The sequence below is a fragment of the Struthio camelus genome, chromosome 2 (assembly GCF_040807025.1).
Source record: "Struthio camelus isolate bStrCam1 chromosome 2, bStrCam1.hap1, whole genome shotgun sequence".
In the NCBI taxonomy this organism is placed as follows: Eukaryota; Metazoa; Chordata; class Aves; order Struthioniformes; family Struthionidae; genus Struthio; species Struthio camelus.
In genome coordinates this window covers 164,184,405-164,200,161 of record NC_090943.1, presented here as the reverse complement: position 1 = coordinate 164,200,161, position 15,757 = coordinate 164,184,405, and the positions used below count along the sequence as shown (strand labels likewise).

At 36.4% G+C, this 15,757-nt stretch overlaps 1 protein-coding gene across 18 annotated transcripts in view; it reads right to left on the bottom strand.

Annotated features, from left to right (window-relative positions):
* Positions 1-15,757, bottom strand: part of PHF20L1 (PHD finger protein 20 like 1) — a 55,033-nt gene that overhangs the window by 36,259 nt on the left and 3,017 nt on the right. For 6 of the 18 annotated variants that reach the window (XM_068933344.1, XM_068933356.1, XM_068933347.1 and 3 more), the window contains exons 3-8: positions 8,616-8,787; positions 8,379-8,463; positions 7,539-7,627; positions 4,679-4,741; positions 788-995; positions 88-216 (exon numbers count right to left, since the gene is read on the bottom strand). In XM_068933344.1, the coding sequence (XP_068789445.1) occupies positions 88-216; positions 788-995; positions 4,679-4,741; positions 7,539-7,627; positions 8,379-8,463; positions 8,616-8,787 (746 nt within the window). The remainder of the gene's footprint in view (positions 1-87; positions 217-787; positions 996-4,678; positions 4,742-7,538; positions 7,628-8,378; positions 8,464-8,615; positions 8,788-15,757) is intronic. The other 12 variants (XM_068933360.1, XM_068933349.1, XM_068933351.1 and 9 more) reach the window with 3 other exon arrangements.

Genomic DNA, 15,757 nt, shown 5'->3' with positions numbered 1-15,757 from the left:
CTTATATGTGAGCATGTGTACTTCAATACACAAAAAGGAGCAAATATCTCAACAAAGGAACAAATCTCAACAAAAAAGGAGGTTTACCAGTGATCTTGTTAAGACGAGCTCTCTTTGCCTGAAATGAGTTGCCCAGATTACTTTTCCTCTTGTGGGATAACGTGCTCTCTGCCCGCACAAAGGCCATCTTTGGAACATCCACCACAGGAAAACCTACTTTTAAACAAAAGAGAACTCTAATAAATTCACATTTAATAAATACTTAACAAAATTAAAATATTTTAATATTTCAGAACTGCTATTACAATACAGATTAAAATTTTTTATAGTTATTGAAAATGAAATGGACATATTCTATAGATTTACAGTTTTATACATTGAAGCACCAGATGCAAACTACCTTAAATTTGCAATTTTTATCAAGTATTACAAGAAATACAGTAACAGATTATTAAAACAAACAAATTGTTATCAACCCAGAAATAAGAGTTTCAGCTATCTTTGAATATGGAAACTTCATCCACATTGGAAACGTTATCTTAAACGAATATCTAGATGTATCTCACAGTTAACAGAAGATCCAGGAACTGGAACCAGAGCACACAACAGTCATTCAAAAGCCTACGCTTTGTTCTCAGAAGGTGGACAGAAGTTTTGCAAAAAGTCAAAAGGAGTAACTGCTGGCCCAACTAGATTTAACTGGAAAAAAATAGTTTCCTATTTGATTAATGGTATTTAATTTATTAATTAATGGTGCTATTCCATCTTTTACAGAATCCGCTTTTACCAAATGTATCACTAGATGTAGGTTCCTCTTCCTTTTTTTGGACTTCCTGCATGATTGTAGACGTTGAAGTTTCTTCCTTTCTTGAAGGAATTTTTAGCCATTTTCTCTCCTCTTTATCTTTATTGCTGTTTGCGCTGGTTCTAGGTTTGCTTCCTGCTTTGTTCTTGGCTGCTGCTGCTGCAGCAGCTTTGACCAAAGCTATCCAATCCTCCAAAAAGGAAAAAAGGCAGGTATTAAAAACAGTTTGAAACTCAAATAGAACACATTTATAAACCCAATGCAATTTCATCTAGAAACGTTCCAAAGCAGTTGAACGTAGTTTTATGGCTAGTACGCAAGGAGTGGCAAAACGAATTTCCCAAATTGCCTATATAAACTTGAAGCATCATCAGTATGCCATGTGGATAAAAAGGAAGAGAAAAAAACCTTCAAAACGACACTGTATGTAGAATTCTGGCTGCACTAGTTCCTTACTACTTCTTTTACATCTTACAGATTTAGAAACTCAAGAGCTCCCAAACCAACCACTGACTTTATTACCCTTCTAGGTGGGACACGCATCAATTTTACTGTAGCTCAAATTTAACTATTATTTAAAGCTATAATCAGCTCTAAGCATGGTCCAGTCAACTGCGTGATATATGGACAGAGCTCTTCCTGAATTAGATCCATAAAGCACTAACAAAACTTTTATACTTTTGTTTCTACAGTAACTGCAGATAGCATTCTTTTTGTATTATATTTTCCATGTTTTATTCAGTAATTGCAGTAAAGCTTTCTGTAATACAAATGAATTCCACAATCCACATTTAAGGTACTTAAGAGTACCATTTGGAAAATGGTTAATTTGACCATACACAAACATCCAGGGAGTAAAGAGGAGAACCTAGAGCCAAATTCATCTAACTTTAGAAGTGTAAATGAAGTCTCTAGTCACCCTGCAGTCAATGGAGAGGACAAACACCTCCAGATACCAAGCCAAGCTCCTTCCACTACTCTGCAGTAATCAGTCCTGATGTTTCCCGAGTGTCAAGGATCAATCTGATTACAAGAAATCTGGATCATTCCCTTTTAATAAAATACTTTTTTCAAATATTCTGTAACATCAAGCTCCGTGGAGAAATTATATGTGAAATAAAAACCAACAATGTTTATACTCCACCAATAAGTATCAAGTATCTGAGTGGGTTTTTGAAGAACAATTAATTTACTTGAGGGAGGTACAGAGATTGGGCTCTAAGAGCGCTTTAGATTTGTTGCGCCAAATAAAAAAAAATCCTTATGACAAGAACTCCATTTTTCGTTTTTTGCACGACTGCTTTAAAAATAATAAAACTTCCTTTCAACATTAAATCATATTTTTCCTTGGATTTTTTCCTTATTGGTATCACGAGGTATCTAAAATATTCTCATGTTTATAAATCTTGTTTCATACAAAACATAGTTTTTTTTTTTTTTTAAATCTACTCAGTACATTTTATAAATCTTTCAAGTTTCTGTTCTGCCGAGGTTTGTTTGCCTTCTTTGATGTAGGAGGAGAGCATAATACAAATTACAGAAGTGTTACTTTTTCCTGTATTATGCTTTTCCTTTTACAAAGCTCAAAATACCATTGACTGTTTTGCACAAGGTACCCATCTATATTTCATCAAACTATGTACTTTGAAACAACAGCAGTTTTGCTTCCTCTAAGATGAAGTGCTTCATCTCCAAACCATCTAAGTAAGTAAGATGCATACACTCCGTTTAGCTAGCAGGAAAACAGTTTGGGAATGGCTGCACAACAGGCAGCTCCCAAAGCCTTCTGGTGACGTGTCAGCCATGAAGAGCACATCTAACCGCTAACTGGAGGGTCAATCAAAACCACACGTACCTTTTGCCTGGGCAGCCAAAAAGAGCACATATATTAGCTCCGGTCCATTCAGAGCTTTGCCCATCCAGCAAGTAAGAAAAAAAGGACGGAGCTACTCGTGCTGGCGTGGAGATAAGAGACCTGATGGTAGAAGTGTGGTATGGTACTCTGGCCAAGGGATGAAGAGGATCAGTAACACGGCTGGAGCTTGGCTCTTATGATAAAGAGTACAGAGAAGAGGAAGCGTAGCCAGCATCAAAATAGCTTCTTAAGAGCTTTTCCATTTTCAGTCAAGCTACGTGCCCTGAAGTCAGAAGCTTTCCAATGAGGATTTCAAGCTTCAAGGGGCACACTGAACTAAGTACCCTGGTTTAACTATAACTGTTCTTGGGCAGCACAATGGGGTTTTTGTTTGTTTTTTATTTCATTGTTTGGTTACTTTCCTTAAGACATGGAGCTCACAGAGGGTGGCAGGACACATAGAAGAATGTAACAAGATTAAACATTCAGAAGCCAGAGCAGAGAGATGTTATTTATGGTGGCATTTATGCTTTTTCTCCTAGATTATCTTTTAAAAATTAAACTCAATGAAGAGAACTGGACAGAAACTCTCTGGACAGAAACTCTCTGGATCCATTTCTATTTTGGCTGAGCAAAATATCTGTAAACACTGAAATAACACAGAATTTCTGCTTTCTAACCTTTAACTCCTGCCGAGCAACTGTTCGGCTGCACAGCTCCTGACCTGTGAGAAGTACCTAGCATCCTAGATGTTTAAGGTGATCATCCTTCTTCTAAAGGATTCAGTAATTCCTACCTCAAAAATGGGTGACTCTCTTAAAGATGTGGTTCTGCCTTTTTTTTTTTTTTTTAAAGAATTTTTAGAAAATTTTAATAAAGTAATGGGGGAAGCTACAACAGTAGGAAGCTAAAACACACAGAATGTAAAAATCTCTCTCCAGACAGGGTCGTTGTAACATACTCTGTGTCCCGCTATTGTGGTTGACAGAGTACGTATCATAGATATTGCATAAATTAGTTATAAATTTTTTAATAGCAGGATTTTTTCTGGTGTGTTCAGTAAACTCAAAGCCCGAGACCTAAACAGGAGCACATTAGAAAGGAATAACGTAAACCTAAAATTATCCTAAAATAATTGTTCCCTGCTTCTCCCTAGAGCTCTGACTTTGGCTCTTTATCAGCTGTGGTTTTGTAATTCTTCACCAGTCGCACATCCAATCTGATCTCCCCCTTTCCCACAGTATCTCACCACAGTGAACGTTTCTCACTTATGTATACATAACTTCTTAAAAAGTTGAATTTCCTTCTTTTTTCTTTTCCCTTCCCAAGGTTCATCTTTTAAGCAAGCAAAGACAATTGGTAGACAAGAAGTCATAGGACACTGTAGTTAGAAGACAAACTTTTACCTTATGGTTACTGAGGAAATTATGCTGATTAGAGTCACTAAACCAAAGCATAGGAAATTGCACAGTTAAGAAGTTAGTAGTAATTATCCAGCACCCTTACACAATCAATTGGCCAAAAAAAAAAAAAAAAAAAAAGGCCAAAAAAAAAACAACACACCTTTCATTTTAAAATGTTCTGTTGCATAATCTTAAACCCGCAACAGTAGGAAGGCAAGAACAGCATCATTCCTAAATCCAACCCTTGTGCCAACTCCGGAATTCACATACATCGTTCTCCCTTCACCTACCTACAACCACCACCTTTTTGCATCTCCATAGCACTACCGCTTCAGCTTTTTCCTCTCCTGACACATCAGTTCCCAACTCTCACACACTCATACATACACCAATCATCAGCCTACTGACTGTCTCATTCCTAATCAAGACTGGACTCCTTACTCTCACCTTTCAGAGAATAAACAGTCTGCCCCACCTACACCTTGGCTCACATTGTTTCCTGTCATATCTTCTTTTTTCCTCTGTCCCCATCGCAAATCCATGCTTTTTCCTCAGCTTCCTCTTCCTGGGTGCCAAGTCCCCTCCCTCTCCTTTAAAACCCTCCTCAAAACTCACTTCTTTTGGTTCGATTTCCGTCACTAATCTCAGCTCCGGCGCTATCTGCTCCCTCTCGCGCGCCTAATTACATCGAAGATAAAACAAAAAACATGAAACAGAAAAATTAAGTTATCTGAATACTTTATATGTGCTCTCATAAGGGCAGTCTCAATATCCCCATCTTTTTTCATTTTCTCCCTGCACTGCTTTAGCCATATTTCTGTGTTACTTCAATTAATTTGAGCTTCTCAGCAGAGAAGCCTAGCCCATAGTATCCGTGCATTGAACTATACAAACTTCTTTTTTTTTTTTTTTTTTTTTTTTTGGCTTTCCACCCTCACAGCTAAGGCTTATAAAAGCACACTCCTGCAACTCAAAAAAAGGGAGTTTGAACGTTAGTGTCTACAATCTCTTCCTTTAAGACACAGTAAGCTCAAAAGAATATATTTCCTTTTGAAACTAACATACTGCTATTGCTGTCAGCATCCTTAAATTTACTGAAAGGATAAACGTGCTTAATATAGGCATTTGACTCCGGAGGGGATAACTCTTGCTCTCCTGGTCAGATGCAATCGGTCACACTTTCTTTCAGTAAGTCTGGGACCCGAAATATTAATAATACTTGCATAAAAATTGATTTTTACATGTTTATTTACAAGTATTTTCTACCACTAATATTCATGAACAAAGAATTAAATAGTCTATATCTCTCACAGTAATGAAAATTCTGCACATGTAGCACAACTTCCAAAATAGATCTTGCATTTGCTAAGCTTGTCAATATTCTAAAATTTAAAGAAGTTTCTTAAACTTGGACATATCTCTTGAAATTTATTTTGCTTTAGAAAAAGAAACAAACAAGCTGTAGATTTAAGCTAGACATGAAACGTCAGATCTGTCAACTTCAGTTTTTCAAAACAAATTATATTCTTGCCTTTTTTGGGCTATAAATCTTTTCCAATAAATATATTCAGATTTTTGCCTTATTATTCTATGTGAAAACATTCATTTGAGTTCGAGGCTTCGGCTTAGACTAAACTCAGTTTCAGATAACTGATTTTCAAATTAAATCTTGGATTACATTATTATTAAAGACCACAAAAATATTTTGAAAGGCAAACATTTTTGCCATAGCATAATGATGTAGCAGATGTTGCAGAAAAAAAGGAGCTTTGTCTTTGAAGCTACAGACCTCTGTGTCCATCTCTAATTTTGCACAATGAAATGCCAAGAATAATATCTATTAGTGTTGCAGGAAGCATATTTGGTGCTCTTCTTGCTGCAAGACAGCCCTGAAAAATTTAAATCCATCACAAGAAGCGTTAAGTTTGGACCACTTTTTCTTTCTCAAGACTTCACTGAAGCTATCTACATTCAGCCACCGAGATGCATGAGCCTGATGCCACTCTCAATTACTGAAGAAAATTAGAAATTGTAAAATGAGCTGGCCTGATACCAAGCATATCTGGACATTAAAACGGCAGCTAACCTGCATCTGTAAAACACTGAATCTGTTTTTACATTTTAAGCCGAAAATGCCTGTGGCCTAAGAGTAATAACTCATGACTAGACACAATATGGCTACCTAGAAAAAGCACAGGACTGAGAGGAAGGGACTTCACATTGTCACAGAAGGGCTATGTTAGTCCAGTTGCAACCACATTAACCAAGTTTTTCTTTTTACAAAGTCAAAGTCACTCTAGCTTCTTAACTTACTGTCACAATGAAAATATTAGTTGAAATATTATAAAATGATTCAACAGAATTATTTTAACGTTGCAGCAAGAAGCCAGTGGTAGCCTGAAAATGGACTTCAGTTTAATCTCTTTAGGGAAAGGTTGTTTAAGTAGTTTTTTTGAGTAGTTAGACAGGCAAATACTGCCTGCACAGTGCTCCACTGCTTAGACGTTCAATTCTAATATACAGCCACCTGCAACATAGAGGAGACGGCCAGGATACAGAACTGTTTTCAAGACACTTCTTGTCTCTATCTGCTCTTGCCACATGAGCAAAATATGGATTGTTGCAACAGTAATTATGAAATATCTGAATTCTGTTTGCCCCAAAGAAAATGTGGGGTAAGTAATAATAGTCTTTTTACATTTCTTGTACCTAAGTCTCAAGTAGTTTCAGTGGAGTTATTTCTCATTAATTAAAAAAAAATACAGTTATCATGCAAAATAAAATCCACAGAAGTTTCACAGAAAGGATATAACTGGTTTTGATGTTGGATTTTCCTTTTTTTTGAAGTAGGGATACAGCTAGAGACTAAATCATACTCTGTTTCACAGCTTGCCTCCACATCTACTCAGCATCTCCTCTTTACGAGCAACAAGGATGTTAGCAGAGGTAAAAGTACTATTTACCTGTCTGAATCCCCAAAAGTTCTGATACAGGGGAGAGTAAAACCTTCACAACATTTATGTTAATGAGAACACATGGGCAAAAATCTGTCACCGTAACATGCTAAAGGGGGGGGGGGGGGCAGTCACGAGCATAGACCACTGGCAAGCTAAAGCTTTTTCCTGAAAGGCCATAAAAGGGGCAGGGGGGAAGTGTCTGGATGCCCTTGTGCTTGTAACCTCCACAAGACAAAACTCTGGGAACAGATTAGTCAGCAGTGCTCAGCATCTGGACAGTTCAGATAGAGGCAACATTGCTAGAGCTGCACGCTCCACGGCATCATAAGCATCATCCACAAAACTGGTGAAGCAAGACAGTGAAGGGCCCAGAATAAAAAGACTGTAATCTACAACTAGTTATGCTACATGACAGACTAGCTTCCAGGGCTCAAGATATTAAACAAAAAATAAACAAATAAAAAGATGTAAGAACTAACAAAATATCTAGATATCTAATAGATATCTAATATTCTTACCTGCCCTTTTGCATCCTCTGGCATAGATTTGATATGCATCCTCTTAAGACATCGAATAACACCGTCATAGAACTGTACTGTGAAAGTTCCTGCAAGAGGATTGATGTAATCATTATAAGTAGTTAAGAAATAAGTATACCTCACCACTCTGAAGGCTCTATTAAAATGTTTCACAGGCTATATGAACAAAGCAATTTGATGTTAACTACACGTAGGATTAAGAATTTTTAAAAAAATAAAAACCACTGCTTTTATACTGTCACTTTTTGTCCACTTGCACGACTCCGCATGTTTAAGATACCATGTGGCTTTTGCCCCTACTACATTGATTGATGTAACATTTTAGCTACCACTATTGGGAAACAATTTAATTCACAACCAAATTCCCATTTGATTTAAACTGCTGTAAAAATTTCAAATTCATTCTGTGTTCATTAAAAACCACCACTTCATTGTGAAGCGTTGCATCTAAATTAAGTTTTTCTTTAGTTCTGTATTTCCATTATTGTCTTACAATCAACAGAACTTAAAATTTTAACTGTTTTAGAAAATAGTGTTTTTAGTATGGCAAAGTTAACCCGAAACAACAGTAGTACAAAATATTTGTAACACTATGCAAATGATATTTTTCTCATCGCTAAGGAAACACTCAGCATTATCTTCTAGGAGACATTCCATTTTTTTTAAATTTCATACAGAAATTTGGTAGAACAAACATTTTCAGCAGTATATTGAAGCTGTGAAGAAAGTTTTGCATGCATGCCACTTTTAAAGTAGACTACAGCTATAGCATAGCATATGCAAACAGTCCTTACAGACGGATCATACATGAACACTTACCCTCTTTATTAATTGCTTCAATCTTTGCAGGGTAATATCGACAGTCTGTCCAACGAGCTAGGACTTCTTCCCCAGGTTTAAAATCCTATTTTGAACAATTTTATTCATTAATATTTTAAACATTTAGATTTTTTTCTAAAAAAACTCAAGCATTATGCACTAGAGATTTCATGTAGGAAAACAAGTGTAGCAGCTTACCAAAAAAAGAGTCAAAGTCAAAATAAACGCGTCACTTACAACAAATTCTTCATCATCTTTCAGCCCTTCTTTCCTCAACGCTGGTCGCTCTAAGGGTCGCAACCTATTGCTGTCCCAATAAATCCACTCATCATAGCGATGACTCCAGCGTTCAAAATGGACCAACATCTTCCCCTCTTCATAGTCTATCTTCTCAATACGAGATGGATACCTTGAATGATAAATGCAAACTGATAAATTCAAAGGCTTTTACTTTTTTTTTTTTTTTTTTGCATATAACAACACTTATATAATCATTCAAAATGTTATACTAACACCTTGCACTGAGAAATCTCTGAGTATGAAAAAGATCAATATCTTAAACTGTTAGTAGGATAACATCTAGTTTAAAAGACATCTGCACATTACTGATGCATCATCAGCTTCACCACAGTCAGGTGATTACAGAAGACATAACCTGAAACTCCCAGACTAAGACTTCCTGAAATTGATATCAGAAGTCTGTGCTTAGCTGCTTTAAAACCTGTGTTCTTTTAAGGAAAAAAACTATACGGATTTTTGTTTGCTTAGGGATGGGCAGGAAATTAACTAGTTTTAGAAGGACATTCATTACCTTTAACACATGAAATATTTCACTAAACTGTTCCATTGATTTCAGATAAGTCCAAGCATCTAATCAAAACAAGTCCACAGCACATTCCCACAGAATCTAAGCCACTTATTAATGTAAAGAGCAGCTTCTATGACTTCGCTGCCATTAAATCTGATTCACAGTACTTACATTTAGCAGTCACTTCTTTGTAACTACATCTCCACTGGAATAAATATGCCAATCTTAAGAAATGTACATTTTACTCTTAGCAAATATTGCATACCCTCAGAAGAACTAATCAGAATTGAGCTGAAAATGGAATAAATCTTAAGCATCCAACTTTGTGGGTGGGGCAAGGATTTAACATAGATTCAAAAGACCGTAGTTTAGGTACCATAAAATTTAAGGTCACACTTGTAGGAAAAATGGCAAGTTTCTTTATCTTCAGCAGTTATTATTATTCAGTCTTACTCTTTCCGTTTCAACAAAGTGAATTATTTCACAAAATTGTAGTGAGGTAGCAAGGCATGAACTGGTTTTGTCATACTACTTTCTCCACTAAAATCATTAGATCCCATTATTTCCACGCTGTGAAGTGCACAGAAAACTGGAACGAGGCAAAATTCAGCTCCTCCTCCTCTCACAATCCAGAGGCACAAAAATCTCCTATAAAAGTGTAAATTAGTTTATCAAATTTTCTCCAGTTTATATTCTAGGCAACAAAATCAAATTGGAAATAACTTCTAATGTCCAAACAGAAACAACGGCGAAACAGAGGTGGTTACGAATGGCCTAAAGTTAATAAAACATGCATGGAGAATAAATATCACAATAAAAAAACAACTTCACTTTTGTTAATAGACAATACGTTCTTCTACCAAAATGCCACTATTGAGCACTAACAGAGGACAGAGCTTGGTGTGCCACCACCCAGTCCTACTGCATATTCCATTAGCCAGGAACAGTATTGACATATAGAGAAATCCAGTCAACATTTTCTATTTGCAAATCTTTTCTCTTGAAAATACTGAGGTTGCTGACAAAGGAATCTTTAGCATTGCATTCTGATTAAAAGTTCAAGAAGCACAGGTTTTCCTTCTTTCCTGGTGCCTACTGGGAAAAGGACATTAAAATAAAAAAGTGCCACGCTCTCAACTTGCTCCTTCACTCTATTCATTTCCAAGTCCCGCTTCTTCAAGGGCAGCACTGCATAGAGCTTCCCAAAATCTAAGTATCTCAGAGTTGTAGAGCGAGACAAACACTCTCTAACCTGCTAGGTTACTACTGCAACCGCATCTTATCCTCCCATCAGAACGTACAAACAGTACAACTCTTGTTGCACTTCTTTGATCCATATATTTCAGAAATGTGAAACACTTTCATAGCCATTCCTTAAGTTCCTAATTCTTTTCATTGACCTTTAGAGAAAAATCAACTTCTCAGCTTAAAACTGGAGACGATCCATTGCCAGTCTACCGAAAATTATTTTTAAAGAACTCCACGGGACTTTTCAGACAAGCAAGAAGAGTGACCTCCTAATGCCTCTAAAGGAGGCCGACAACAACAACAAAATCAAATGAAGACAGTGAAAAATAAAAATGAAACAAGAGACGGTTTTCCTCAGTTCCAATGATGCTTTCCCCCTCAGGGGTTTGCAGGCCACTACTTTCATGAAGTTAACTAAATATAATCTTATTAGTTTCTTGGTCTTCCCAAGTCTTCTGATTTCAGGCTTCTTAAAAAGACGCATCAAGTGTCAGAATAAGCAGAAAGAACAGACAAGTAGAGGAAAAGTTGATTTACTGTTAATACAGGAAATGTGTGAGTAAGAATGTTACTTAAAATGAGTTCTGACTAGTAGTAAAGCATGATGTAAAAAGCATTTAATAGACTGAAGGAAGGAAAAATACTAGAAATGTAAGAGGAAAGGAGATTCCACTCTGCAACAGTTAAAAACAAGAGCTTATGCCCAAGCACTGAAACTGGAATACTGAAATGAAGGACAAAAAAAGATGGTGCTCTTTCTCCCTAAAGAAAGTAAGTTCAGGTTAATTAGAGACAGGCAAGAAGGTGATGTAAAACTCAAGCTACTTTATGGAACTCAAGGGCATCAGCCAAAGGGCATCTTTTTCTAGGCGTCTAAGGGGTAATGTTCTGCTCCTATCAGGGCATTGTCTTAGAACAGTTCCCTCGCTACATTTTTACTGTTGTATAGCTGGTAGGTTTAATCATCTGGTCGCCAGCAGTAAAATCAGCATTCCAAGTACTGTATCTAGAAGAAAACAAAAAGGAAAAACTGGTAAAATGCAAGAGAATGCCTTGGAAAGAGAAAACTAGGGAAGGAGGGGGGGAGTGAAATACAACTTGTAGACCAATAAAAATGAAGTCGACATCAAGGAAACTCAGTCACGTTGCAGGACGTTAATATATTTCAATAAATGAAAGAACAAACCTAGCATCAGTTAATGAAAGACGCAAAAGTATTTAGTCTCATTAGGGATCACTCAGCAGAGCTAAGCAAAACCAGCACCAAGTGTTTACTGGTTCATTTCTCTTTTACAAACGATTTATGCTAATCAAGTTGTTTAAAAAAAAAAAAAAAGTTACCAGCCATGAGTCAAAATTCATGACACTTATTTTACAAAGCTAAATCTTATGGGAATCATGTCATTATTACAAAACAGTATTATTCCAATAAATCATGCTTCTTAAATGTATGTTATTAAGCTGACCAGCTTAATAGCTGTACAATGGTTGCAAGATGAATAAAATCAAAACCTGCATTCAGTCCCAATCTTAACTACCCAAGCTACATATGACTGGTTATTTAGTAAACCAAAAATAACTTTGCATAGATTTAGCAACAAGATATTACCCTCAATATCCACTAAATTTAGCTACACAATGTGCCACGAGTACGTATAAAGGGTAATATTTCACAACTAGTCCCACAGTGAAAAAGCAGAGTAGCTTTTTACACCTGCAAACACAGTACAGAATTTACTATTCTAAATTTTACATTACATAGGAACATTTTTTTGATATTACAGTTTTTGCAGTGTTACTGAAAATAATTTCATAAATTGCAAAGTTCTACAAGCTTTTCAAAGGCAGGTATGTACCTCCTGCCAACAAAAGAAAACAAAAAGGCAGCAAAATAAAAAAGGTTGATATTTAGGTTTTAAGAATTAAAGTAACAATGCATACAGAAATGACAAAAAGTTCATCTTATTTTTCTTAATTGGATAACGTTTGTTCATCTCATTAAGATTTTGAGATTAAAAAAACCTGTTCTTTCCACAGTGTACTCAAACTTTCCTCATTAGAATTTAGTAGGTTCTTCCGTTAATTTTCAGGCAATAACTAACTTTCTATCCAGAACTGCACTAACAGGTTTTGATCATTCATATTACGCATACTAAAGCTTTCGCTATGAGTACGAGCAGGGATGATGTTTGTCCTGCTGAAAAAGATTAGCATGAAAACAGTTATGTCTCATAGAGAAGACGAAGTATATTAAGAAGTTTCTTCAATTGCAAAGCTACAAGTAGGCATTACGAAGAAGCGTTACAAAGCAGAATCTAAACAATGCTTTACAGTACTGAAATATGATGATATCTAAGGATAAGCTACCTACCAGTCAGCCTAATTCCCCACCCCCAGTACGCCACACCAAGAGATTTGCCAAGATTCCTCTAGCACAAACTGTATAGGGACAATTTAACAAAAAAAAAAACAACAAAAAACCACACATTTTTGAAGACTGAGGAAAAAGGTCTTTACCCTTTATAAAAATAGAAAAAAAAACCCTATAGCATTCCTGTTCAATAATCTAGTGTTCTTTTAGTGAGAAGGACCAATAGCCTAATTTCTTTTTTCTTTTTAATGCCAATAGTCTGCAAGCGTGGTGAAAATTATATTTAATAATCCCAATAAAGTCTCATCCAAATTTCGAGTTCTTTTTAGGAAAACTATTGATAGCTGATGATATCTGCTTAATTTACATACTGCTTATTCTCCCTTCTCAAGTTCCAGTGATTCCAACCCATGAGAATTACATAACTTCATTTCTAAAGCTGCGAAATTCACACAGCTTATGTAACTTAAATGAGGTAGCACTGGTCAGTCATGCTCAGACACTCCAGTAGGAAAAGTCAATGGGTGAACTTCATAGTTTTCATTTCTTCACAGTTAAAAAAAAAAAAAAAAAAATCTTCCAACAGCCATTTTCTCCCATTCACTCCACACGTTAATGGACACAGGAACAATACTTTGCATTTTTCATCAGTGTCTTCATTTAACCCCTCAAAAGTGATCAACAAGCACTGAATTGCCCTGTGAAGTGAAAATGCAACCATTTTAAGAGATGGAAAAATGGATGCAAAAATGCTAGGCAATATGCCTAAGTCTACACCTACAGAAAATCCAGAAACAGACACACACTTCCTGAATTCACAATAAAAAGTGTTTCCTTCCATCTCTCAGAGGATATAATACCAAATGCATTTCCATTCTGACCTCTCTGTAAATAGCCTTCCTGTATCTGCAAACTCTGCAAGGACTTATTTCTACCTCCCCACCTTTTAGCCTTCATTATACCAACAAAAAGCAGAAATTGCACAGTCCTGCTCTCAAATATTAGGCTGTTAGGTAATCTGGTCAACTGAAATTCAAAAGCAAGGACCATACAAAACAGGATTTCCCAAAATCTTAAAGAGAAAAAACTTTAACAGTTATCTCCTCCATACTGAGGAAAAAAAAAAAAAAAAAATCCATCCAGACAATCAAATACACTAAGCCGAAGTACTGCTTTTTTGATAACTAACCTACTCCAGTGAGCTGTTTCCAATCGAAAACTACTGCAAAGGTCATGTAACTATACTTTCTTCATTACCTAACTTATAGTTTATATTTTTATAATCAATTATAAAAATCCATAGGCAGAATAATCACTTTTTCAGAGCAATAACTGGCACTAGTAAGGGTATTGTATGGGACAACCAGTAGAGAGCCGAAAATAGCAGAAATACATCTATTTTACACAAACTATATGTCACACTCCCGGAAGCTGGCACCTTAAGAACCAATCTCGCAAATACGCATATATGCGTGGATACACGCAGCTTTACTGCTGTTGCAGTATCTTAAATACCTGTTTGTGTTGTCCGTGACAGGGAGTGGGGTGTGAACTTGTAAGGGGCCTCAGGAAGTCTGGAGTCCAACCTCCAGCTCAAAGTGGTGTCAGCTATGGAATCAGACCAGGTTGCTCAGGGCTTCACTCAGACAGTCTTGAAAACTGTTAAAATTGGAGACTGCACAAACTGTCCAGACAGCCTGCTCCACTACCCAACTGTCCTCATGGGGAAAAAGTTTTTCCCTGTATCTAGCCTGAATCTTTCCTGTTTCAACCAACTTACGCCTGCTGTCTCTTCTCCTCCCACCAACCAAAAGTGAAGTGCTTGGCTACATCTTCTTGATTATCTCCCTGTAGGTGCTACTGGGTTCACCCCAAAATGTTCTCTCCTCCAAGGTGAGGCCCAGCTCCCTCAGCCTCTCCTCAGGGACATGCCCCAGGCCTCCAGGTATCTTTTATTTATTTAATAATCTTCCATTATCAGTCAATCCCACCTAACCTACTATCCGATGACAGACGATCACGCAGATTTCGTGTAGAGCTGCATTTCATAGTTCATTTTCGCTGGGTTTAAATTTAACACATGGTACAGATGCATTATATTATAAGACCTCTTTACATGTTCTTCACTTCACAAAGAAAACAAAAGTTAACTCCATGATAAAGCAAACCACCACCAAAAATAAACACACAGTTTGACAGACTCTCTTTGCTGGTCGGTTTGACCAGGCTTTCTTCTGTTCAGTATTCATACAAGCCAAATGACATCGGTGACCCAAGCACTGCACGCAAAAACTTCCTCATTAAAAAACAATGATTTCTTCAAGTAATAAATAGCGAGGTACATAACATCCTCTCCAAAGTTTAAGGAGCCCATCTAACAGAACAGAAAGTTTCATGAAATGCATTTCAGTAACTACTACGCTGATGAAAATTTAAGAGTTCCAGAAGTGTCTCAGAAAGCAGCAGGCAGCACTTTATTAGAAGGCGTTTTTAATTTTTTCTAGAAATATTTCTTGATTAATTTTTAAAGTTCATTATGTCATGTAATTTGGATCAGTGCTTAAACAACAGCAAGTTTACAGAGAAATGAAAAAAAATGAAAATCCTTTTATAAACTATTTTTGAGCAAGTGTTCTTCTCAGCTGCTTGCAGAAAGAAAGATGAGTTAAGCAATATTACTGCTCTTCAACTTTTGCTTTGTTATAAACATAATAAAGAGATTTCATATAAGTTAGGCAACTATTTTCTTTGGAGTATGTTCTATTTCTGCATGCAGCTGAGGGGAGTGCGTACTACTTATATATAGAAACTATTAAAAAAAACCCCATCCACCACCTTATGCAACAGCTGGACAGCTAAGAAAAAAACAACATAGACTTATTCTAGACTCTGCTACCCTAATAACAACAAAACAGCAGGTTTTTGCTAACAAGTGCTGTGGGTTTTTACATT